Source organism: Festucalex cinctus, chromosome 10 (genome assembly GCF_051991245.1).
Source record: "Festucalex cinctus isolate MCC-2025b chromosome 10, RoL_Fcin_1.0, whole genome shotgun sequence".
NCBI classification, from domain to species: Eukaryota; Metazoa; Chordata; class Actinopteri; order Syngnathiformes; family Syngnathidae; genus Festucalex; species Festucalex cinctus.
The window spans coordinates 20,103,516-20,130,377 of record NC_135420.1 but is presented as its reverse complement, the minus strand read 5'-3'; the positions used below and the strand labels follow the sequence as shown (position 1 = coordinate 20,130,377).

Here is a 26,862-nt window from a genome sequence, read left to right as displayed (position 1 = left end):
GTATTACTTACTGCTTAAGGCAGAAACATGACATATTTACACATGTCTTTAACTAGAATACATTTGATTCACATTTGCTTTCCTCTTTTCCAACTATTTACATATATTCAAATAGGAGGGCACAGGGAACATCACAGAAAAGTGTCACTCAGCAAATCAACATTAAATGTCACTCGCTAAATGTCAAAGTGAAGGGTCCGTGTGCGTATACAGTATGTTCCCACCAGCTATCTCCGTGTGTGAGTGTGGTAGTCGCGAAAATGTTTGTGCGTGTGTGTAGGTGTTATTTATCATGAGGCTTAGGCACTAAATGCATTCCTGGTGTTACTGCTGTCAATCTCCATACCTTTTGTGGCGCCAACTCCTGTCGTCTGCTGCTTTCCTTTGCACACTTCCCTGCTTTCCAGAGAATTGCGCTGGCTTCGTATGGCAGCAAGTTGGCATGTGGAATTTCGGATGGTTTTTCTTTCACGTCGGTACAACATGTAAGCATGCGGGAGCAGAGTTTGATGAGTTTTATTTTTGCGGTTGTGGCAGCGCTTCTGTTCTAATGGCGTCCCCCCATCTTTATGATTAGTGGATGTCGGGGTGAAAGTGCGCCTGATGAAATGTGTGCTCGCTCTTTGATTTAAAGGCGCTGGCGGGCTGTTTTTCACCTCTGAGGATTTATGTCCAGTGCGCCTAAAGGAAGAAGAAGAAGAAGAGTCTCTTTCTCTTAGAGATTGGACAAAAATGCCACAGCATTTTACCCAACAAAGGCGGGATATTGACACAAAACCCATTTGTTGTATTTAAAAAATCTGGGACCAATGTGGTGTTAATTATGAACAGTTACATTTATCAGTCAACACCTTCAGGCTGTTTTTCACTGGAAAGCATAAAAAAACACAAAATTAAATACTAGAACCGCTAGACTTTATTTAGAGTTAATCAGTGTCAATTTCAATGGTGGCATCTGTTTGCTGACTCACATTTAACAGGAATTTAAATGTGTTAATTGATTAAGTAATTAAGTTAATTAATTAACTATAAAAAAGTAATGCCCTGTTACTCTAACTGTTATTAAGTAAATACTAATTGTAACTAACATAACCCATCAAATAACTGTAACTAAGTAACTAAAGCAAAGTAAGGTAAGCAAAAAAAAAAGTAGATAAAAATATAAATAACAGGAGGTTAAATTGGTTAATTATAAACACAGCCACATCCCTAGTTTGTAAGTAATTTAAAATGAGTAAATGTAGGTCCATAACTACAAACTCCCTTCACTCATGCAAAGTCATGTGGTAAAGTACTGATGTGCGCCTCAAAAGTAAACAAATAACTCAGCAAGAGCACCACTGGAGCATCACCAGGACAAGACATGCCTGATTCATAACTTGTCTGAATGGATCGCTTCCCGCCCTCCCTCTCGCCCTCAGTGCGTATACCTTTCATCCCGCCACATTTAGCTTTGTCTCTAGCCTCCGAGCATTCCCTAATTAGCAGCGTTAATGATCTTCAATTAGGCACCTAGCTGCAAATGCATGTTCCACTCGTAGCGTGCGCGTTGGTCCCGATCCTCTCGTGGCGACATCGAATGCCTAATGAGGGAGTGAAAGGCCACGGGCCGAGCGAGTGGGGGTGTGTGTCGGGATCACATCGGTGTGTTTGGGTGTGTAATTAAAGAGCAGTGCCAGCAGGGGGGACCTGTGTTAGAAAGGGTCACCCGGGTGAGCAGCAGGCCGTCGGCAACCTATGGTCATTAACTACCGACACTGCCAATAAAGCGAGTGCGTATGGAAGCCACTCACTAAATGACATTCCATCAATACTTATTTTACTCAGGTGGTATCAATTTACGTCACCTTAACTATTTAAAGGAACGCATAGAAAATATTGCATCCTTTTAAAAGCCTTGTTTAATGTTAGCAATTACAGATAATATACTATAATAATACTCATAGGCGTAGATTCTTGATTGATTGATATTACTGCAGTTTACAAAGGAGTTATGACCAGCTTCAGCTATACTTTGCCTGTATTATACTGCCCCCAGGTGGCCAAAGCACAAACACCAGAAGGAGCAAGACAATGTCCATTGAATTGAAGCAAAAAATGTGCCTGCTATTTTTTTATATTCTATTTAATTATGTCATTATTTGTTTTTATAAAGTGAAATAATTATTATAGCTATTTTTCTTAACCAATGGCAAATACTATGGGAACATGGTGGTTTCTTTTATTACTATCTTCTATTACAATGTTTTAAATAACATTTTAAAAGTCTGAAATAAGACATTTTAGCCACTGTGTAATAAAACAAACAGTTTGAAGTTGTCAAACATGGTTCCTTGCCCATTTTGAAAGCGAGTGAGGATGACATCCCCTTGACATTTGGAAGTCAACACACGCTATGTGAGTATGCTTCAAACAAAACATTTCTGTGGTGGACCATCAAAAGCAGAAATCCATCGGATCCCACCGGGGTGCGACAATAGCTCACCTGCATTGTATGTGCCCTGTGCTGCGTATCCTTCTCTGCAGTCGAACGCCCTAATCAATATCAAGTTTACTGGCAAGCAGCCTTGTCGCTGTTCCCGTTTTTATCTCGTTCGGTGAATGTGTGCTTGTGCGCGTGTGTGTAATTATTTCGCCAGCTCGGCTTGTATTTTCAGAGCAGTTTGTGCTTTGTTTTACATTCAACATTGGCCAAAGGAGTCACTATAACACAAGTTATCAATCATAAATGTGATAAAAACACAGGTATTAGTGGGGACTGGTGACCATTTATAAGTTAGAATGGACAAAATGGCCTGGAGCCACGAGTTGATTCATGTTCCAAATGCCAGTTGCTCTGAATTTAAAATGAAACCTGCACTGTTCCTGTCACCAATGTCTATCAAGTAACATGAATGCCACCTAGTGGCAGAATATTACCTCAATAGAAATCTATGACTCACTGTTTAACATTCCTTTTAACTGTTTAGTATTATCTTTTTAACTTAAAAAAAACTTTATGAATTACTTACTATTAAATTACTGTATCAACAAACCAAAAAATACAACCACATTTGTATTTGGTAACCAACCACATTTGTCTACTTTTATGTTAATTTACAAGAGTATGAAAAACTTACCTTAGCCACATGGGGGCAGAATAAGAAAGGAAGCCCGAAATGCTGTACATGAACATCTGTTCAGTGTAAACATCTCAGCTCCTCGCAGAGGATAAACAATATAGAGTATGACTAAGTACTGATAAATTAGATACTTATATGTGTTTCTGCGCATTTGCTCTGAATGTGCTAAAATATGAGTTGCTTAACTCATTCACTCCCATCCATTTTCACCAAAGCAACCCCATTCTCTCCCCGGCTGTTTTACTGCATTTTGACTGATTTTGCAAGGCCCACAGTGTTCTATTGCTATAAAAAACCTACCAAAACCTACCAAAAGAAAGATTAGGATCGCTTTTTTCATTGGGGGAAAAAAGTACGTTTCCGTTTTGTAGCAATTAGCATTAAAATATAGCTAAGATTCATCATTGTTCACAAATCTTCTTAGAATTGTTGGGAAGCAGCCTGTTTTCATCGAGGCCCTGGTTGATCTTTTATACTCTGCTGCCATCTGCTGGCCATTTTTGTAATTGCTACAATTTTTTTCACCCATTCTCTGCAGTTTAGAGGCTGCATCAAAACCTTCTGTATGCTGTAGCATAAAAAAATGTATAAATACGTCTTTGGGACACTTAATACATTTAAAATAGAACGTATTTATACGTTTTGGGGAGCAAATGAGGTTATTTGCATGTTTCCCATTGTGTGGTAGAGTTAGCATTAAGGTATTAATCCTATTAATACCCATAAAACAGTTGGCTGAGGTGTGGATGATGAACTGTGATATAGTGAGGGAACACTGTGGATTCCACCCCAGATAGTGCCTTCTCTCTGGGCTTCCAGATCTGAGCGAGCCCCTGGTTGGAAGACACTCCCGGAGTGGCTACTTTCTTTTCTGTGTCACGACTCTCTCGTATGCTGCACCGTCGCACGCTCCCGCCTCTGCTTATCACGGTGGGATCGCATCGACTGACAGACTTATTGGACCACTTGTGGTGGAGGGAAGAGGAGGTGAAGGAGGGTCGTGACAGAAGGTCCCCGGGAAGGGAATACCGGTAATGACGGTAGCGATGACGAATTCCTGGCATGGCTCGTGGGGTTATGGAGACTCAAAAACAGCAATTTGGACTATTATGTGTGGGAAATATATTCGCAGACACACTTGCTGAAGCACCGGCCGTGTTTCAGTGGCCAGCAGGTAGTCGTAGTAGCATGTCGGTCTGCTTGTTTGGAACCAGATAACAGCGGATCCATTACTCCCCGGAAGCGGCGGTCTGATCCCCACACTGATACAGACGCTCATTCACTGTCTGAGGGCCATCCAGCCAGCCTGGCAAGCAAAGTAGCCATTGGCACGGAGCTGAAGAGCTCCACAAACTAAGGGGCCAAAGGATAGCGGGACCCCTCTGTTGGTCGAGAGAGCCATCAAACAGGAAGCGCAGACGGAGATGTCTGTTTTCCCACTTTTAACCCTAAATGAGTCAGACTTGTTAAAGTGTTACATTTATGCTCATCTGCCCTCAATTACTCACATTAGTTTGAGTGTGAACGTGTGAACTCTACAAATTGTCAGTCGGCAAAAAAAAAAAAAGTGCAGCGAGTTTGCTTTTTTGTCAGATTAAAGCACGCATGGAATTTCATGTAAGTGTATTTGTCCTCTGTTAGCAGCTAATGCTAAAGGTCTGTAGCTGGTTCTCCCATAAAAAAAATACTGGGTTTTGACGGAAATTTCCTTCAAAACAAAGTGCATTTGCAAAATATCACACAGCATTGACTGAGGAGGAGACTGTGGGCAGAAAGAGAACTGGCGAAAAATTGGACTCTGTGGAGTCGAATACTAGGGCACGGCGATTAATCGGCAGGACAGTTTAATCATCTGATATAAGAATTTTCTCTTGCCAAATATTGGAATCAACATCAAGCCTAAAAAAAAAAAAAAAAAATCCGTATCGGTCTAGGACACCAGAACTAAGGAGAAGCAACAGGGTAAACTAGAGAACATTTGGCAGCCAGAAGACGGAGCGCTACAGCAAAGTGGAGACTGCGGAGTATAATACTGCAGCATCTAGAACTAAGGCACAGCAACCGGATTAGATATGTGTCCTCATGAAAAGACTTTGGGCAGAAGAAGAAAAAAAGTCTGCTGCAGCAAAGTGGAGACTGCGGCAAATACTGTAATACTCCACTGTCCAGTGCTAAGGCACAGCAACCCGGTTTGGTGTGTGTCATTCAAGAGGAGACTGAGGGCAGAAAAAAAAACCCCAACAAAAAAACAATTGCACACAAGTGGAGACTACGGAGCATAATGCTGCAACAGGCTAATCTTACATTAGCGTGGATGATATTTGAAAGCGAATTGAGGGCAGCATTAAAACAGTCCAGTGCAGCAAAGTGGAGATTGTGGAGTATAATAATGTGATTTCCAGTTCAAAGTCACAACTGCAGCGTTAGCTATCATGAGCATGTGTATTGCTTTTTAAACATGACTGTTGTTCAAGACGAGTCAAGAAAACGGTCTGCTGCAGCAAAGTGGAGACTGTGGAGTAAATATAGCGGCATTCAGAAGTAAGGCGTAGCAACAGAGGATGCGAATGTCCTTTTCGGTGTTTTATCAGTGTGGTTGTACGTGGTGTCAGTAACCTCCGTTTTTTATTTATTTATTTTTGGTCGGCAAGAGAACGGAGGCGATAACGGTGGACAACAAAGATCCGTCTGACTGCATCTCTCCTTTCGTTTTGCTTCTCTTCTTCATTTTCATTTTTCTCTCTCGCTCTCCCTCGCCCGCTCACTCGCTTTCCCTCCGCCACCCCGGCCATGCTGTTGATTGACGGCCTGAGGGTTTTAATGGGCACTGGAGTGCAGGAGCTGAGGTCGGGGTTGTCATGGCAACTAGGAGAAGGGGGCCTTTTGCTGCTACTGCTGCTGCTGCTTCAGCTTCACCTGCGTAGTGTGCGGAGCCTTCTTGGACATGCACACAAGCGCAGTGAAAATCAAATAGTCCAACGTCTTGACCCTTTAAGTCCTGTTTGGAAGCAGAAGTGGGCACTTTTTTCCTTCCACTTTTTTTTCCCTACTTCATTTCTATCCTTCTGTTATAGATCATACTGTCTGGTATGTTGGCTGTGTTTTTAGGCAGCCTTCCTCCTTCCAGCTCCCCCCAAACCACCAGCAATTAGGCGTTTTATTAGGGCCAGGTCGAGGTTAGCGGGGTCTCACATCTCGGGGTATTTTCCAAAAAGAACATGAAACAAAGTGAGTCATTCCGCTGAAGCAAATTCCCAAGAAAGAAAAAAAAAAGTCTGTTATTGCCTTTCTCGGATGTCATGACGCGTCCAAAACAAACCTGTGGAAGACAGACCAGGGCGGGACGGGCCTCAATTGCCTGAACAATTGAGACAAAGAGGACAGTATAAGTCAATAGAAGTAATGACTGAAATGTCAATAGAAGTAAAGACTGAAATGACGACAGCCAGGAAATCACAATGTCCCAACACTGGTGATATATATTTTTAGTAGGTGCGTGGGCTAAAGAACGGCGGTTGTGATTTCGACTCGTGAACATGTCTGCAACCGTCTAGTTTCTTTATAGTCATGTATCATACTTATCGAGATTTAGCGTTGTTGTTCCCTGGCTCAACGTGTGCTTCCTGTGTGTTTTTTCAGAGTGCGGCCGCCGCCCCCAGCCCAGTGATGGGCAACATGCCGCCCAACGATGGCATGCCAGGAGGACCCATGCCTCCGGGATTTTTTCAAGTAAGGACATATTTCACTATTTTTTTTTAAACAGGCTTTGCATCCGACATCAACATTCAGTCGCACAGCACTTTAATTTCTGCTTTGACTTTTTTTCAATTTATTGCATTCACATTCCGCTATACAACATGTCAGGCGTCGTCACGCCAAGTTACTCGCATCATACAGGGGGAAAACTCCTGGGTCAAAAACAACCCAATTTGGGTTTGACCGACCTGCTAACTGTTCAGTTTGAACTAACATTTTGTACAAAATTGGGTAAAATTGACCCAAGCTAGTAGGTCAAACTAATTTTTGACTGAACAATTTTAAAGGTGTGGCCCAGGTTTTACATTCACTCTTAAAATTGCTGGGTGAAAAATAACCCAATTTTAGTCAAAAATTATATTGACACACTACTTGGCTCAGTTTGACCAAACTTTTTTGGTTGTTTTATACAATCAATCAATCAATCAATCTCAATCAACTTTATTGTGGGTCGGTCCAATTTTGACCCAGGTTTTACATTCACGCTTCAAACTGCTGGTTGAAAAATAAGGTTTTTTTTTTTTTTTTTTTTGTTAAATGTTGGACCAACCTACTACTTGGGTCAATTTTACCCAATTTTGTGTTGTTTTGGAAGAACAACCAGACAGTTGGGTCAAATTGACCAAAGTTCAGTAGTTTGGTCCAATTTTTGACCCATAGTTTTAAAGGTATAAGTTTGGCCTTGGTTTTACCTTCACTCTGAAAACTGCTGGGTTAAAAATAACCCAATTTTGCCCAAAAGTTCGACCAACCTGCTCCTTGGGACATTTTGGCCCAATTTTCTGGGTTGTTATGTAACAAGTAACACAATTTTATGTACAAACAGCCCCAAATGGTTTTTTGTTTTGTTTTTTGTTTTTTGTGATACAGAACACCTCAAAATTGGGTCAAATTGACCCACCAGTTTTAGGGGTATTGGATGTCCTTCCTGACATAACCCACATATTTTCCTTCAGTAGGGCATACACCATAACCAGAATTTGAACCCTGATCTGTGTGTCCAAAGTCAGCATTGCTACCCACTAAGGCATCCATCTGAGCTTCAGATCTTCAGGCCCTCCAAATCCAATATTCTGCCTAATCTAATGGACCAAAACAATTAACCCAACCTTGGTTAAAAGTAACCCAATCCCAAACTCAGCATTCATTCCCTCGGGAAATGTGATTTTCGCACTGTGTATATTGCGTACAGTATAAGACCCCACTCCCACAATGACAACAACCTCTGCCCCACCCTTGACCACCTTTAAACCCATCCTTCTATCTCCTCCTCCTTTTTTTCCCTAGCCTCTTTTGCTGTCCTAATCCATGTCCAGATGTGCGCCCTTCTCTGTCCCACTGCCCCCCGCCCATATGTCACACGGCCCGCTTGTTGACTCCTCATGCACTTTGTAGCCTTTTCTCTCCTCTTTGTAACCATCACAGGCTCTAAGTGTGTCAGTGAAGGTGGACAGAGAGGAGACTGTTCTCCCTGGTTTGTGTTGCTTCACTAATTCCTCCTGTCATCACTGTTCTCTGAAGGCTGTCTACAGGGTCTCACATGCACACTGGCCCTCGTTTGCACACACGCGAGCCTTTTCCAGCACGCTTTACTTTGACCCACATCCGACTAGTTTGAGTTTGAAGGTTTTATAATAGCTTCTATTCAGAAAGAAGGCATCCTGACTATATGTTACTTAACAAACAAAACAGAGGTGATGGTTAGATGATGGCATGGAGATGAGCATTCATATTTCATGGCTGTTTGTCTCCTGGCGGTGTCCTTGAGCATAACTTTAATGGCTCTGTCAGTAATGAAGCATGACGGCGCACACACACTGTCGTCTTTTATCACGTTACAATTGAAATATACTGTATATGTACGCTGCTGTTCAAACGTTTGGGGTCAATATAAAATTTTCCATGGAAATGCACCATTGTATCATGTATGTACAATTAATAAGTTTGAGGGTCACTGTGAAATGTCCTTTTTTTTAAAAACAAAAAACAAAAAACAAAAACTTTTTTTTTAAATAATTAACTCAAAAACATGTTATATTTTAAATGTTACTATGCTCCCAAAGACGTATTTATACGTTTTATTAATGTTTTTTTTTTTTTTCATGCTAGAGCATACAGAAGGCTTTGATGCAGCCTCTGAACTGAAGAGAATGCTTGAAGCAATGGTAGTTGTTACAAAACCGGCCAGCAGGTGGCAGCAGAGTGTAAGAGATCAACCAGGTCCATGTTGCAAAAAGCTTTTGCTAATTGCTGCAAAACTGAAACAGATACAAATAGGGGTGTGAATTGCCTCGTACCTGACGATTCGATTCGTATCACGATTCACAGGTCACGATTCGATTCGATACCGATTAATCCCGATACGAATTTATAAGTCGATTGTTGCGATTTTTTTTCATTCAAATTTAGAAAATACTAATCAGTAAGCTTGTAGAGTGTAAGATTTATATGAAAATGTATTATTTATTTATCTGAAATTTCAGTCTTATAGAGGTTGTAATCTGTTTCATGTTTAAACAGCATTAAAATAAAAATATTAAGGCTTAATGTTCCGTTCATATAACATTCTTCCATGCTTAAGGTGTGAATCCTAAAAAAAAAAAAAAAAAAAAAAAAAAAAATCGCTTTTGCCTATTATTGAATCGATTCGAGAATCGCGCGATGTAGTATCGCGATATATCGCCGAATCGATTTTTTTTAACACCCCTAGATACAAATATACTTTTTTTATGGATGGATGATAGATAGATAGATAGATAGATAAAAACATGAAATTCAATTGTAGAAATAATATCAATTAAAAATTAAATTGATTAAAATTAATTTCCATTTTTTTATGAAAACTTTATGTAAAATGAATGAAAATGGATATCTAAAAGAAAAGAAATGAGGTGGAGTAAATTAATAAAATGTAATTCTGTCATATTTAAATAATTACAGTGATCCATCATTCAAACATTACCTGTGACAACAAGAGGACAAACCCACTTTCGGAATATTTCTGTACACATGCGTACCGTGTGCACCGCAGCCATTTGCATACATATCCGTGTGCTGAAGGATGTGAGATGTGTGTGCGTGCTTGCGTGCGTGTCGGGGTCGCGCAGAATGTTAATGATGTATGAGCAGTGCGCAGGCAGGGAGAAAGCTATCTGGTGGTGTTGCGTGAGTGACACGGCGTTCCATAAATAGAGCCCGCGCGCATGACAGACAGACAGGCGGACAGACAGGATGGCAGAGGGGATGCAGGGAGTAACAAGAGGAATGGATGGATTTAGTTCAAGCATGACCACATTCTTCACCGTCCTCATGCTCCGGTTTCACTCGCCAACAAGAACATGCAAAAGAAAACAGATGACACACGAAGTGCATGCAGGCCATAAGATAACATCGCATAGCATAACATTCATTTCTACAGCATTTTTCACTCAAATGAAATGCCAACATTTCATCTTAGGGTCAGCTCCTCAGCATGCATTTCCTCAGAAATTGCATTCTCTTGTCATAATTGCATACAATCAGAAGTGTGGTGTTAATATGTCAAATTGTGCTTCTAAAACAGAGGTCAGCTACCTTTCCTGTCAAAAGAGACATTTAGCCCAAATTAAAAAAAACAAAAACAAAAAAAAAACCAAAAAAAAACAAAAAAAAAACCTGTCTGGAGCAGCAAAATCTTTGAACATTGTCGAGTCAAGTCATCTTCTTCTAGCTTTTGTCTTCCGTTTTTGAATTTTAAAAAATATTTTATTTTTAAACTTTTCTGCCATTCAGTTAACTTTCTGACATTTTTTGGCAATTTATGGTAATTTACATATGATCATTTTCTTCTTCTGTTCTTCCATTTTTGGACATTTTATGACTGTTTATTTTTTATTGTTATTTTTTATTTATTTATTTATTTTTTTTACATTTTTTTTCTGCCGTTATTGCTATAAATTTTCTGACCTTTTTGGCAATTTTGTGCACATTTTATGGTAAGTTGTGGTATTTCGTCTTTTGTTTTTGGGAGATTTTGTAGTTACTTTTTGAACATTTTCTTTCTGACTTTTTTTTAAAGCAAACATTCTGACCTTTTTGGCAATTTTGTGTACATTTTATGGTAATGTTCTTTTCTTCTTCCTTTTTGGACATTTTTACAAATTTTTTTTTTTTTTACTAACTTATTCATCTACCTTTCATCTCACTTTTTGACAACTTATAAATTTATATAAATATAATAAATATATATATATATATATATATATATATATATATATATATATACATAAATATATATATATATATATATATATATATATATATATATATATATATATATATATATATATATATATATATATATATATATATACACATATACATATACATATATATATATATATATATATACATATACATATATATATATATATATATATATATATATATATATATATATATATATATATATATATATATATATATATGTATATATATATATATGTATATATATAATTTTTACCAGTATTTGTTTGAGGCGGAACAGTGGATGAGTGGTTAGCACGTCCACCTCCTAGTGCTGAGGACGCAAGAACGAGTCCGGGCTTCGGCCTTCCTGGGTGGAGTTTTGCATGTTCTTCCCGTGCCTGCGTGGGTCTTCTCCGGGTATTCCGGTCTCCTCCCACATTCCAAAGACATGCATGGCAGGTTAAATGGGTGCTCCGAATTGTCCCTAGGTGTGCTTTTGAGTGTGGATGGTTGTTTGTGTGCCCTGGATTGGCTGGCAACCGGTTCATGGTGTACCCTGCCTACTGCCCGAAGCCAGCTGGGATAGGCTCCAGCACCCCCACGACCCTTTTGAGGAGTAGGCGGTTAAGAAAATTGACAGATAGTGTTTGTTTGAGATCCACAGGGAGCCACAGGAGAGGGACGAAAGAGCCACAGCTTTCAGACCCTTGTTCTAAAACAATGAATTTCCAATTCTCACCCATTTGGGAATCAGTACAAAATCACAAGTGGTCCGAAACCAAAGGGGAATTTTATTGTCACAGGCTTGAAGCAAACGCAGGCGAAATGCACCCTGCCCTTCTTGAAACTTGAAAATTACACAGACGCGCACACACTACTGTGCGGTAGTTTGAGTATGACATAGCTGAAACTGGAGCTGAAAGCGTACACGCTGCATTCCTGGCGAGCTGACATTTCACTCCCTGGTGAACTAATGGCTACTGCGGTTGCCAGCCTTTTGCGCTACTCTCACTTTTGAACGGGGAATATTTTTCCTCTGATTCTTGTTAAACTCTCACTATATCTGTCTAAACATTGGGATGTGAAGCCACGCTGCAAACTTCTTCTTTTCTCACACGCCGCCTCAGTGACACGCGCGTACTCGCCAACTCGTGAACAGTTTTCTTATTTGCCTTGCCTGCTGTGCCGGCGAGGTAATTAACACGGGCGACCCTAACTTTGTTTGCGAGAGAGCCAAGGGTGAGGGGCAGAGGTGCTACGAGCCCCTCGCTGCATGCAAACTGTGGATAGATGAGATGCGCAAACAGAAAATAAAGACAAGGAGACGGTGCGAGGGTCCAAACGGTGTTCACGTCAGGTATATAAGCCCCCTCCCCTCCCAGGCAAAGTCCATCACTGCTGCATCACGGCCCTCTGGGGAGGACAGGCAGAGGGGAGATGGCGGGGGGGGAGCGAATTAATGATAGCAGGAGGAGGAGGAGGAGGAGGAGAGCACACAAAGGCATCAGGAGACTCTTTCACCGCTGTTTTTCGTATGCATAGGCATTATAATCGATTAATTGATCTGTAAGAATTCTCTTGATTGTGTATGCAATTAACTGGGTGACATTCACAGTATGGCATAACTCCTGTAATCAGCATAATTTAGTATGACTCTGGCATCGAAGCAAGAGTTCAAAACATTTCATTAAAAAAAAAAACAGACCATAAATAAGTATTTGATCGTTAATTTTGTCAATTTTTTTTAATTGTTAGTTTTGTTAAATCATCTTTTCCTATTGAAATTAATAGAAAAGCCAATAATCCGTTTCAGCCGCCCCCACAAAAAATATTAAAAATACATTTTATTTTTTAAAGAAAAAAAAAAAAAAACTTATAATTTTGTACTTTATAAAGCTTTAGATAACATTATTAAATACAATGTAAAGAATTAAATAATTTGTGTATTATGATTAATTTATTGGGGTTTGGCCACCAACGGGCAGTATAATGCAGTCATGGTGACATGATGAAGGAAAAAGAATTGTTTCATAGATACCACAAGTGACTAAGTTGGTATAATAGTGTTTTAACGTAACAAAAGTCCTATTTCGCGATATGTGTAGCAATATTTTGTATAATTTTCTCTCCAGGCACTTATTAAATTGTCTGCTATTTTCTGTTCAAAAGTTCTAACACAGTTCCAGCCAGACTTCTCTTAATTCCGGTGTTTCACAATTACATGTCAATCCTAGGTTAGCTTAGCAATTAGCATTGCTTCTCCATCTTCCTCGTCACCCCTTTGTGGTAATGATGCTTGTCAGAAGTGTCGCTTATTCATCACCATGGATTCTGTTGCATGTTTAGCCATACTAGCTAACCAGCCGAAGTTCGTTGCTAGCTAGCTTTAGAGCGCAGAGCTTGCCCCAACTTCCTATTTCCCGGTGTAGGTCACATATGCGCATGTGTCCAGCCCAGCGAATCTTTTTGGAACGGTCTCACGATTCTTGGAGGAAAAAACTTTCAAATCTGTGATTCTCAATTTTCAGTGTGTTTTTATGGGGCGCAGAGTGTGAATTTGTGATGCAAAAATGCTTATTTTGAGCCTTCATCATTTGTAGTAAATAAATAATGTTTTTTGGACTAATTCAATGAAATATGATTTCCTGTGGCAATGCGAAATGACACATAGCCCATGTGTATATGTGGAAATCCAGTATTAAAAGAAGAATTGGGTTCATTTGTCAAAGCAGAATGAAGAAGCGCTATAAAAGCCTGGATGTTAATACCTACATCGGGTTGATCCTCTGATCAGTAGTCAAACACCTCTTAGACGTGTCTTCAGGCTCCTTGGACCACAATGGCGTGTCTCCTCTTGCCCAAAAAACAAAAACGTGATCCAAGAGGAGCGGAATGGTTTTTTAGCATACAGGTAATTGCAGCGCTTCCGGGACGAAGCCCAACAAGAGGATTAAGTTTGATGACACATTTAAGAAGAAGCGGCGCAAGTATCAAAGGCAAATTCAAGGAGGCTGTTCAAAGCGGACGCATGGCGAGCACGTGGCGAATTAGAGAGACGCCTGCTTTTCCCAAAAAGGTAAAAAAAAACAAAAAACGTCTACAACTGTAGTCCACTTGTATCGAAATGTGGAGCTGAGAAATGACAAAATTTCTGCTGTAATCAAACACGGTTGACTAGTAGTTAGTATATCTGCTGCCCAAACACAACGGTTCTTCAAAAGTCATTTTAGTTTCGTCTAAATGTTCTTTTACTGCAGAGACGGAACACGGTCATCTGCGAAAGCGCTCAGGGAAAATCCCTGAAAATGTTCAGCCCAAATATTGTGAATTGGAAACATCTCATATGGGCCAAAAAGGTGTCACTGGCTTCAACATCAAAACCCACAGAGGAATGGAACCATACTTGACTCTTATCAGTGCTGCTTGTCTTGCCACAAAAGTGACACCGAGCGATCCTTCCTCGGGGATTCCAAAGAATGACGGTCACTTGAAGCATTTCTTACCATCCTTGATCGTGTTCACTCAAGGTAAACATCAGCTGTGACGTTTGCCTCAGACGTCAATAAACATTTTCTTTCGATAGCTCTTGTCTTGTTGAGGTTCACGGGGAAGTTGGAGTCTATCTCGGCGGGAGGCAGACTGATCATCCGTCAATACAGTGAATCCCTTCTATCTATTTGTGGTTCATTATTCACATATTAACATATCCTATCCTCAGCTGTTCACATAAAAACTCACCTTTATACATTTTTGTACTATTTCCGTAACGCCGTAAGATGCTACAAAGCCCTGGCTAGTAAGAAAGTGACAATTGGTGTCAAGGAAGTATGTTGAAAGGATAAGCTGTGTCATTTTTGCTCAATTGTTATTGGTTGATTGCAGCTATGTTTAGATTTTGGCTGAATGGTTTTGTATGGTGCCATTTACTAGTTAAAAAAAAAAATGGCAAACCAGAATCACTCGCCACATTATTTTACAGCTATTGTTTTAGAACAAATTAATGTTGGTCATTTTTTTTCCACACTATTATACAAAGTCTTCTGACTAAGACGACAGCAGCTGTTGCACTTGTGCTAAACAGTAGTCGACTTGTGATAACAAACATAATATTGTTGACAGTTATTTGGCACATCGAGTACAAAAGCAACACTGGGGAAACGAGCCACATGCTGCTTCACTAAATGTTGGCCGGTTCTGATGAATTTCTGTTACAGCAATTCCAACGCTTACTTGATCACGTAAACATACATCATCAAGTCAATCATACATGTTTTTGGCGCTGAAAGTGAAACTCGAACCCGGAACTTTCTCGGTTCTCGCTCATCCGCACGCGCTGCCCGATTGACACGGTCGACTCGCCCGCCTTTCTATCATGTTTAATGTCTTTCATTCAGCCCTGATAGCATGTTGTCATCTTGTCAGCGTGCTATATATATTGTCAGCTAGCTGGAGAGCTCTGTGGAATGTTAGCAAGGAGTGACAATGTGCGTGTGTGTGCTCGGTTTGTGTGTGAGTGTGTGTGTGCGGGCTGTTCCTCCTGGCTTTGTTTGTTGTGTTCAGTGATGCAGGCTGCTTTGTATTCTCACTCTGCTTGTGTGTTTGTGTGCGTGCGTGTGTGTGTGTGTTCCTGCTGTTTGACTGCAGCTACACACTGCCCTCTAGTGGCGCCGGAGTTAAACCCACCAACTGGGCTGCTGCTGCTGCAGGTCTTGCTGAAGCTGAACGCGGTGTTGGAAGGCGAGGGGGCTGCGTTGATGCTTTTGTGGTCCCGTGCCAAGCTGTTATCTCCTTAGCCGGCTAGAAAATGATTTTATTAATTGCTTCATTTAACGCTCCCTATGTCCCCCCCCCCCCCCTTCCTCCACTCGTGGCCGCTCTAACACAAACACACCCGCACACACATCCACAGTGTTGGCCGGCGTACACCTCGGTGACAGTTGAAGTGTTCTTTCTCTGCGGGGACCCGCGGAGGGAACAGCGCGGTCATAAAGGCCGTATGCCGGCCCATTCACATGTAATGGCGGGAAGGCCCGCAGAGGCCTGGCCAGCCGAGGCACTGTGCTCCATTATGGGGGGAAGAATATACACGGGCTATTCTTCATTCTGTGGGGGCATCAGTCTCACACCACCTCCACCAACATTTTCAGGGACAAGAAGCAAGTTGTCTTAAGTACAGTAGGGGGGACAGAACTCTTTAAAAGTCTCAGTGTGTCACGTGAGATTTTCGATCAGCAAGTTTGAAATCTTTGATTGTTAAAAGAATGTGAGAAGATAAGAATACAGTCATATTTCGTCAATCGCAGGGGATTATGTTGATACGACTATTGGTGCCGATATACTGTAAACATTTTGACGAAGATTGGCATTGGCTATTTGTACAAATCTGCAGTCCGATTAGGGGTGTTCCATATCATATCGTCTACGATATTACCGGTGTATTTTTTTGGCTAATAAGAGTTTAAAATATCGCGAAAATGGGGTGATGACGTAATGCGTAACATTATACGTAAGGTGGCTAAAATATGGTATCGCTATTCCCGACACTATGGAATAATTTTATTATTTAGCTCTGCTTTGAAGCTTTATACATAATACTAATACTGAACTGTAGTAGCTGTGACAAAAGAAAAGTGGCTTTAAAATGTGACGCCTGGCCTGTTGAGTGATGTCAAGTTAGCAAATGAGCGCACAGAGTGGCTAGCTACAGCTAGCTGTTAACTGGCTATACCGTTAGCCACTTGTGACCAGCCATCAGTTGTATGAATGTGCTTGTGTAGTTTGTTCATGTTTAAAGTGATTAAAAGGGCACTGGCAGCTGTTTCTATTCTAACCACCTGTGGAGGGATTACAATTCATTCTAGCTAGCAGTGGTAGGCTATATCACCTAGCTAACAATGTAGACTTTTATACGATAGTTGTGCTCTTGCAGTAAGCATGTTGTGTTTATTCATTTTTAACTGAAATTCTGTTTTTATGCACTCTTTCCTCCTGGCCCACATTTACATTACAACATGATACAAGCATACAAGAGTTAGTTTGTACATTAGACACTTTTTCACTGTTTAAAACACTAATGTGGGATCGAGAGGGGCGCTTGAAGTTGACCTGCAAATTTGTCATCTTCATAGTATCAGAGGCGTACCAGAGTCTGTAAGGGAATAACAGGATGTGGCGACTAGAGTGTGAAGCTTAACACCCGAGACTGCCCCATGCCCACTGTGTTGAAAGCAATTGTCAACACCAAGCGGGTACCACATCTGCCACGCAGCCAAGAGGCCGCAGGTTAGAATCTCAGCTCAAGCTGTGTGCCGTTAACATGTTCTCCCTGTATGAATTGCATTCAGTATTTCCAGTCTTTTCTATGAGAAAATTGTCAACCAGCATATCTGTTTCCTACAGCAGTGGCGTTTCACACCAAATATCATTCCAATTACATAATACACTGAAATACTGAATTATGAGGTTTGGAAAACATACGTGTGTGTGTGTGTGTGTGGTCATCACATTATCCCCAAGCCACGCTACTGAACTGTGATTTTAGGAATAGAATAGCTCCTTCTCAGATGATAGAGTGAATTATTCAAAGGCGAGTGTTGAAGCCAGGCATGAAGTAGGAAAATGTCAACGCGGGTTCCTCCTCAGTGAGGAAAACTAGCCCGTGTGAGTATATAGAGAAGAAGCTGCATCTGGGTCAGTGCAGCCAGACCCTGCAGGGGTGTCTTGTTAGACACACACACATACACACACACTGGCTGGATGGCTGGCTTGGCAACAACCACAATAACCTCTGAGGTCAGACGGAGCTCGTGCTGCATTAGCCCCAGCGTGAACCTGCTGAGAGACAGAGTGGGCCAGGACAGCAGGTGTTAACCACCCCAAAACACACACACATACACGCACACAGACGAGTCACGACTGTGCCAACACACCCAGACCCCGCCCGCATGTCCAACTAAACCAACATTTTCATAACATGGGGATAGATTTCAGGCCGGCTGCGTGCTGTTTGTCTGCTTAATAAGCGGCTTTACCGCACTTGTCTCGTAACAGCTTGAAAGTCAACAGGCGAAGCCAGAGGAAGCACCTGCATTTATTCCTTGAGTGGCTTTGCAGATTTCTCAACTATGCGGGACATCCCCAAAAAATAGATTCACTCTGACTGGCCACGTATAATGAGTTAAAATGAAAGAAAATTAGGGATGTTTGATACCGTTTTTTTTTTTTTTTTTTTTTTTCCCAGCAAGCACTCAACTCTTGAGTAGTCTAAGGTATTCCAAAACATTGCAAATGGACATGTTGAACTGTTCCATCTGCTTCAAATTAGGGATGCTGCAACACCACTTAACTTAGACCAAATAAAAGTACAACGAGTTATATAGGAGTACTCATGATTATGTTCAGAAACACAAACTTAAAATAATTAATGGTATTGTATTTAACGTATCAGTATGTAATATATTTATATTTAATCTTTAAGAACTGTTTTTTAAAAGTATTTTTTTTATTTAACTGTTGTGCAATACATTTTAATACACAGTGTTCCCTCACTATAATATGGTTCACTTTTCGCTGTATCGCAGATTTTTTTAGTGCAATTTTACATTCATTTTTTTACAGTAATGTACCCATTTTATAAAATTTATGAAGGTTTGAACATTGTGAATGTTTAAAGGGATACTTCACTTATTGCAATAAAAATGTTTTGTCTATAATTAATTTGATACTTTCATTATTTTTCACGTACAATTAGTACCTTTAAAAACACACTTTGCAACTTGCTGTCAACTGAGAATGACATCACAAGGGCTCAGGTATAACCAATCACAGCTCACCTTTTTTCTAGGTTTGGTCATGTGACATTCACAAGCTGAGCTGTGATTGGTTACTTGAGCCCTTGTGGTGTCATTTTTAGTCGACAGAAAGTTGCAAAATGTGTTTTTAAAAGTACTAACTGTACAGGAAAAACAATGAAAATATCAAATTTATTATAGGCAAAATATTAATGTTTGACTGCCAAAAATGGCTAAATAAGTAATGTATCCCTTTAAACAAGAAAGAAATTATAAGCTGTGTGGTCTTCGAGCCTTAAAACATTTATAATAAATGTAAAACATAAAGCAAACTACTTTGCGAATTTCATTTATTGTGGGTGTTTTTTGGAACCTAACCCTAACCCCAGTGGAAAACAGGGAACACTATATCACTATTTACTCTAAGACCATAAAAAAATGTTCTATTTAAGTGTTCAAACATATTGCATTTTAATTGATGATGTTGGTTGTATTTGGAGAGCTAAGTATTTCAGAGGTGGATTTGGTGTAAAAAGTTTGAGAACCATTGTTAAGGCCTCTAATGGAAGGAGATTCTCTCAAGTACTCGCTACAGACACTTCACCTTATTCACTTCTACCTTGTTTTAAATTTTATGAACTTGTAGTTGGACAGCATGCCTCTAAATTATCGATAGGTGTGAACGTGCGTGGGAATGCTTGTTTGTCTACATTTGCTCCGCGATTGGCAGGCAGCCAATCAAGAGTGTTGCCGTCCTCTCGCCACAACGTCAGCTGGGATAGGCTCCAGCTCACCCGCGACCCTCAAGAGTATAAATCTTATCAAAAATGGATGTATCGATGTGGTGAAGTTTTGAATTATTCACAAGGCTGAAAAAAAAAAGAGAATTGTGTAATTGGTATGCTTCAAAAATGTTTCCTTGAGTAAATAACGACGGTGGAGGGAATAATCCTTTTATTAATCCGGTCAATTTCCCACTGCACGTATTTTTAAAAAACAAATGTTAAATTACTAAAGAAAAAACAATCATCCTTACCTCGGTGACAATGTGTGTTCTTCTTTCTGATTTGCATGCCAGCATAATTACAGAGTACATCCGTGTGAGTGCGTGTGTTTGCGCGAGCGTTTCAGTGTGTGTGTCTCAGGTTATATTGCAAGTAATCCCATAATCCTTTTGGCTTTTCGCTGCGATGTTAGATACACACCTGTTGGAGCATGCCTGCATGCACAAAACACAACACCTGAGAGGAGAACACACACACTTAAACACACGCGCACCTGTAATGTCACCTGATAACTGGGTGGCGGGTAAGGTTTGAGATGTGAATTCTGAGCACATCCCAGTTCTAGGAGGGTGTGCACACTTTTGCATCCACATTATTTAAGTTGCTTGTTCTTACTTTCCCTCTCAAAAAATGTTTTAAAAGGTTGTATGGGTAACTTAACTCTTTGACTGCCAGCCATTTTCGGAAAAGGTAACCCCATACTGCCAGCTGATTTATAGAATTTTACCGATCTTTCAAGCTCCACAGAAAATGTTGTGTTAGGACTATGGAAACGCGGATACTACCAAATGAAAGATTGAAGTCTCATCTTTCATCTAAAAAAAAAAAAAGTTTGTTTCTACCTTATTCGGATCTTCAGTAATCAAGAATAGAAAACAGCTTCGTTTCACCCAAATCCTCTATTTTCTTCCAAAATACGGAGAAATCAAGCTTTTTGTGAAACGATGTTATTTCATGCACTCTAGTGAATTTGGCACTTTTTTTTTTTTTGCATGAGTGATTCTACAAACACCTAAACTTCTAGAAAACACTACCCCAACAATAAAAAATGTTTTGGATTGCAAAATAACAGTTTATTTACATGCAACAGTAGCAATCCGAACAAACAATTTGGAAAACTCTTTGCAAACTATTTACACGTGCGCAACAGTTTTTGTCAGTCTGCTTCTGCATGGACTGATTTGCGTAGAGGTTGGTATGATGAACGATGTGCTGGAGAAGTTCATCCGTGATGAAGAGCTCCAGGATGTCAGCTGGCAGGTGGGAATTCAGCTCTGCTGCAGCATCCCTTGGTCCTGGTTTTGCAGCAAAGGGGAAGATGGTTGGCTGCCAGCCGAATTCATCAACTTCAAGCCAGCCAGAATCTTTGGGATCTGCAAATATACATTTCAATATCATATTATTTTAGAGCAGTGTGATGCAATGTGTGTGTGTGTGCATATGTTTACCTTTTTTTCTTGGGTGTATTGGTTGATGCACATTCTGTAAATTATAGAAGACGTTTACCATCAAATATTTTATTAGTGCTGTGGAGAATCTTTTCTTTTTACCTTTGTTCTGCTCACTGTGAGAAGGGTCACTTTGGGCCCTATGAGGGGGAGCTGAAAGAAACATATACAATTACAATACTATCGAAAGACTTTCCTTTTATTGTTGCGGTGTATTGAAAACGTTTTTTTTTTACCTTTCTTTGTCGTAGAACCAGCGGTCGGACGTTGCTGTGAGCACGATCTATAAAATATACATTCACGTTTGTATAGGTAATAGATGTTTTAGTGTATATCAGCACATTTACACACGCTGCTAGCAGATCGCCCGAAAAGTAATCTTACTAGCAATCTCTTAGCATGTTAGCGCTTACCTTCACGTTCTTTGGAAGACTGTCCAAGACTGTCTTGCATCGGACCCATAGTAGTCGTCATCGTCCGATGAAACGTCATCTGTGCAGACGTGCTCGGTTGTGCACCACTTTTCTCCGGTGTTAGCATCGCTAGCCGGTGGGGCCTTAGGACGTTATTAGCATCGCTAGCCGGTGGGGCCTTAGGACGTGGTCGAAACGGCCGCGTCACCGCTTCAACTATGACTTAACCCCGTCATCACTGTGCTCTTGAGCACTGGTCGATGCTTTCGAGCTTTGAAAATAAGGATCAAGCGTGAGCTGCTTGCCATCTGTAGCCTTTTTGACTCCCTTAGCCAAGTTAGCCATTCTCTCCCCCTCAACACTCTAGCTCAGCCTCTCTTCTTCTCCTGTTGTCTCCTACCCGATCTTGTCCAAAAGACTCATCACAGCCATCTAGTGACCAGGAATACTCATATAGTAACCCGATCGGCTTGATACTTGGAGCACAGCTGCCCAAGGCTTTCCTCCACCCGTTTCCATAAAAAAAACATAGTAGACGTCAATTAACGTCTATGGCGGCCAATCCTAGGATTATACTGAACGTTTTTAAACGTTTATGGCGGTCAAAGAGTTAAATGTTTAAAATTATTTATCTAAGGCTGTTTTAAAGCTCTATATAAACTAGATTAAGTGCAATTTCTGAAGAAATTGCATGGGAATGCTGAAAACACATTGAGAGATAAATTATGAAATTATAACCTCCTGGTTACTGGACAATGCGGTTAACCAACCGTGCAACCAAGCAGTATCAGACATCTGTTGATGATGATAAGTTATATGTATATGGAAGTGGGCATGGAAAGTGATACTTAGAAAAAGTTAAATGTCTGTCCCATTGAAAATGAATGGGGAAAGGTTGATATTAAATGTTAAATTGTGGAAATACTGTAAGTAATGTGGAATCAGATTTTTCAGAATTTTTGAAGCTAGTTGAAATTTAAATAATGCATTTGGAAGTATTATGTGGGAGTTGTTAGGCGGCAAAAAAATGTGGAGAATAAAAATCACAATAATATATATGGGAATGCTTCAGCATTCCTACAATAAAGATGACTTGACTTGACTTGACTTGACTTGGTCTCATTATTTATATCACTAACATCTGGCATTTGGACAGGGGTGTGTAGACTTTCTGTAACCACTGGACAACAAAAAATGTTTAACCTAACGGAATTTAATCGTGATCTTTACTGACGTGACCATGTATGTTTGTCTCCAGGGACCCCCAGGATCTCAGCCCTCCCCTCATACGCAGCCTCCCCCACACAACCCCAGCAATCCCATGATGGGCCCTCACGGACAGGTAACACACACAAACGCATGCGTACTTCCTTATTCATGCACTCACTCTCTCGCTGGCTCGGGACAAGCAACATTCAGGACGGCGTGCCGGATGAATAATTTAGCAGCGGCGGGTCGGGCTGGAAGGGGCGGAGATGCATCTGGAGGGGCTTCTCTCCCCCCTCGGCCAGGCACTCGCCGTCCCGGAGTCCATCAATGGAGCATTAATATTGCAGCAGGGCCTGACAACGGCGCGTCTCCTCGCGCATAAACCCACCACAAGTTGGTCACGGAGGAGATGAGACAAGAGAAAAACAGTTGTAATAAGTCAAGATGGTGTTGCATAGTTTCCCATCTTCACAAAATTGACAGTTTTTTTTTTTTTTTACACCTGACACTGATGTACACTACTCCCTATTATCAGCGGTAACAATCGTATTTATTTGTATCGTGCATTTATATGAGTATAATGTAAAAATCTGTGGACCTAGTATAGAGCCTTGTGGAACACCTCCAATATCGAACTGCAGTGAGTTCCTTTTCGTATGAGTCTAATGTACATGCTTTCTTCTTATCCAAGTCTACAAGTTGACTGTTTTTGCCAATTTAATGTCATAAACTTATCACACCTTATACCAACTTAATTGGGGTTCTTAGCTGATTTTTTAAAGGTTGGAGACCCCATATCTGATTGTATAGATATTTAACTGGTTTAACATATATGATCGCTGCCCTCAACCTTTTTCCAAGCAGATGTGGGAGGGGAAAAAAAATCACTCTTAACACACCACACACGTAAGCACTTCATGAATATATTTTGGAGACATCCAACAATCAGGCCTTCGCTGATTTTGACTGCAAAGGGGAGAAAAAAAAAATGTCCAAAGTAGCAAAGTCACTTTAGCTGACAAACTATTTAGATCAGGGGTGGCAAACTGCGGTCCTCGAGGGCCGGAGTCCTGCAGGTTTTATAGATTTCCCTACTCGTAGTGCACCTGATTCCAATTAACAGGCTCGTTATCAGGCTTCTGCAGAGCTTGCTGATGAGTTGATCATGAATCAGCTGTGTTGAAGAAGGGAAATATCCAAAACCTGCAGGACTGCGGCCCTCGAGGACCGGATCTCGCCACCCCTGATTTAGATATTGACTAGCTTTGGTATCACATGTCATACATTTCCTTTTAAGCAATGGATATTTGAAATTATGGAGCAACACATGCAGACAGCAAATATAACAACGTTCGGAGGCATATATTTTTAATCCTCTGCGAAGAAAACAAAACCTAATAATAATGCGGCTTACTGTGACCATATCCATTTACATCTATATGTCTGTATTATGCTGCCCCCACGTGGCCAAGACTCACACAAAGGAAGGCGACACAATTGAATTCCCACAAAAAAATAGGTTATCAGCAATAAATTAGTATTTGAAGGCAAATTTAGTTTTACGTAAAAACACATTGAATAAACAGGAGTAAAGACAGCTCTCTCTCTCTCTCTCTCTCTCTCTCTCTGTCTCTCTCTCTCTCTCTCTCTCTCTCTCTCTCTCTCTCTCTCTCTCTCTCTCTCTCTCTCTCTCTCTCTCTATGCTGCAGTTCACTTCCACCCCGGCAACTTACAAAAATAAGCATTATAACACAACAAAAAGCATTCTGTTATATGTCTAAATGCTACAGTTCAGGTGAACCATTGAAGTGGCCCGTGAGTGAATGTTGCGTATTGTTCACATCTTATATTCCATGCTTATGTGATAATGAACACACAACGACGTTACATGAGAAGCACTGAAATACACAAAATGTAGACCATCACCTATCCTCATTCACTTTTTTTTCTTATGCTGCCCACTTCTTTTCCTCTAAGATTGTTTCTTACAACATTACTGTTGTGTGTTTGTTTGTTTTACCTCGCCTCCACTTTTATTCATCTTTCTTTGATATCATCTTGCCTCACCTGAGGTCTTACCATCCCTAAATACCTTCTTGCTGGGGTATGTCATCTAACAGTGAACTGAACTCCATCAAGTGTATTGTTCTGAACTACAACAGCTCCCCCTGTTGACTAACACTTTAATATAACAATCAAAATGCAAGTTTCTCATCTTTTTTTTTTTGCAGCCATTCATGTCGCCACGGTACCCGGGTGGTCCGAGACCCGCACTCCGCATGCCAAACCAGCCACCAGGGAGCATCCCTGGATCACAACCTCTCCTGCCAAACAGCCTGGACCCCACCAGACCTCAAGGTAGCAACTCAAAATGATTGGGCATCTACTAGGGGGCAAGGCTTCGATTGAAAGGGTTTATTTGTGCTAAAATTGAATATTAAATATATTTGATCATGGAATGAAAATTTATCAGATCAGGCTGCTCCAATGTGATCAGATTATTATGTCTTAGTGAAGTAGCATGTGGCTCCTTGCTCAAGATTATTTTTGCATCCTCTGTTCCAAACTCCTATTTTTCTGTTGTTTTTCATTGTCTCTGTTCTGGAATTTAAAAAAAAAAAAAAAAAAAAAAAAAAAGTAAAAGAGTAAAGAGGCAACTATTTGAGGAAATATGTTAGCGCTTCAAATCTTTTTGTAATTATTCCAATCTCAGCGTTTCTCTACTTGGTGTTTTTAAAAGGCTGTTTGTTTTTTTGTCTTTCTGCACAGGACATCCAAACATGGGCGGTCCAATGAGAATGAATCCCCCTCGAGGAATGGGAGGCATGGGGCCACAGGTACAAATGATTGAATTACAGGGTATCCTCAGTAACGGTAGCCCAAATTTGCTTTCCAAAATGATTAACCTACCCTAACACTGTAGTCAAATTATAATTACACTAAATATTTGCAACCCCCCCCCCCCCCCCCCCCCCAAAAAAAAGGAAAAAAAAAAAACGGTATCTATCTACATGTATGTAGTGAGGACCTAGTTTTTGAGCTTTTGCCAGTTTTCGTCTGTCAAAGCAAAGCAATTGTGACGTTTATGGGAGTATAAAAATATGTGGCCCTAGTATAGAGCTCTGTGGAACACCTTCAATATCTATCTTCATTGAGTTCCTTTTCTATGGCGACACTGTCACCTGAATTTGTATGCTGGCCAGAACGTGTCATAGTCCATCATTAACTTTCACTAACACATTGGTAAAATTATAATCACACTAAACATTTGTATGAAAAACGCTATCTAGACCATAAATATAAAAGAATCAATATAACAGTATGAACAGTTGTAATTGATTGTGCTTTCTTTTACTGTGTGACCATGTTTTCTTACGTTCCTGGGGAGACTAGTTCACTGCACTCCCAACCTCAAAACCATTTGCCAGAATCGCCTTAACTGAGGACCCCCAATATCTGATCTATCTTTCTGCTGTAATACCAAAATATTTTGTCATTTAATTGACCTATTATTTAGCTTTGAGGGAAATCACCTCTTTTCCTCTGTAACAGCAGCCATTTTGACATTTATGAAGCCTATAATGTAAAGATATGTGGACCTAGTAAAGAGCCTTGTGGAACACCACAACACAGGTGTCCATCTATAGTATGTTTGTTTCCTACTGCAGCATCATAACCCAAATTTATCCAGAAGTCAAGATATAGCATATCACTAACTTTCGCGGTCGCATCAATAAAATCATAATTGCAATAAATATTTGTATGATATTCCACTTTTTGGCCATAAATATAAAACAAACACATGAGAAACAGTAAATAAGGTAATAACTGAGAGGAAGGCGACACATACTTCCATAAACCGAGAGTCATCTGTATCTGAAGCTTATAAAAAGGTGCTGTGCTTCTAAGCAACACTTAAACTTACTTGACGATTGGCTGTACCGTTTATGCTTCCAATTTGCATAGTGAGCGCAAACTCACTCACTGCGGAGCAGACTACATTCCATTGCCAACTTGACAACTTTTTAATGCGAGCTTGGCTCCTCACTGGAATCTGCCCACTCTAACACGCTCCCCCTGCCGACTCCCACCTTGGGAGGAATATCACATGC

At 40.5% G+C, this 26,862-nt stretch overlaps 2 protein-coding genes across 6 annotated transcripts in view; one reads left to right on the top strand and one right to left on the bottom strand.

The window, feature by feature from the left end:
* Nucleotides 1-26,862, top strand: part of ssbp4 (single stranded DNA binding protein 4) — a 94,001-nt gene that overhangs the window by 59,360 nt on the left and 7,779 nt on the right. For all 5 annotated transcript variants that reach the window (XM_077533949.1, XM_077533947.1, XM_077533948.1 and 2 more), the window contains 4 exons: nt 6,762-6,851; nt 22,800-22,883; nt 24,982-25,108; nt 25,520-25,587. In XM_077533949.1, coding sequence (XP_077390075.1) covers nt 6,762-6,851; nt 22,800-22,883; nt 24,982-25,108; nt 25,520-25,587 — 369 coding nt within the window. The remainder of the gene's footprint in view (nt 1-6,761; nt 6,852-22,799; nt 22,884-24,981; nt 25,109-25,519; nt 25,588-26,862) is intronic.
* LOC144027109 (uncharacterized) lies at nt 20,758-22,292 on the bottom strand. The gene is made up of 5 exons (XM_077534407.1): nt 21,542-22,292; nt 21,365-21,411; nt 21,231-21,281; nt 21,129-21,162; nt 20,758-21,053 (listed from the first exon to the last, which is right to left on the bottom strand). Exons 1-5 carry the CDS (start codon nt 21,666-21,668, stop codon nt 20,758-20,760), a joined length of 555 nt encoding a protein of 184 aa, XP_077390533.1. The 5' UTR covers nt 21,669-22,292.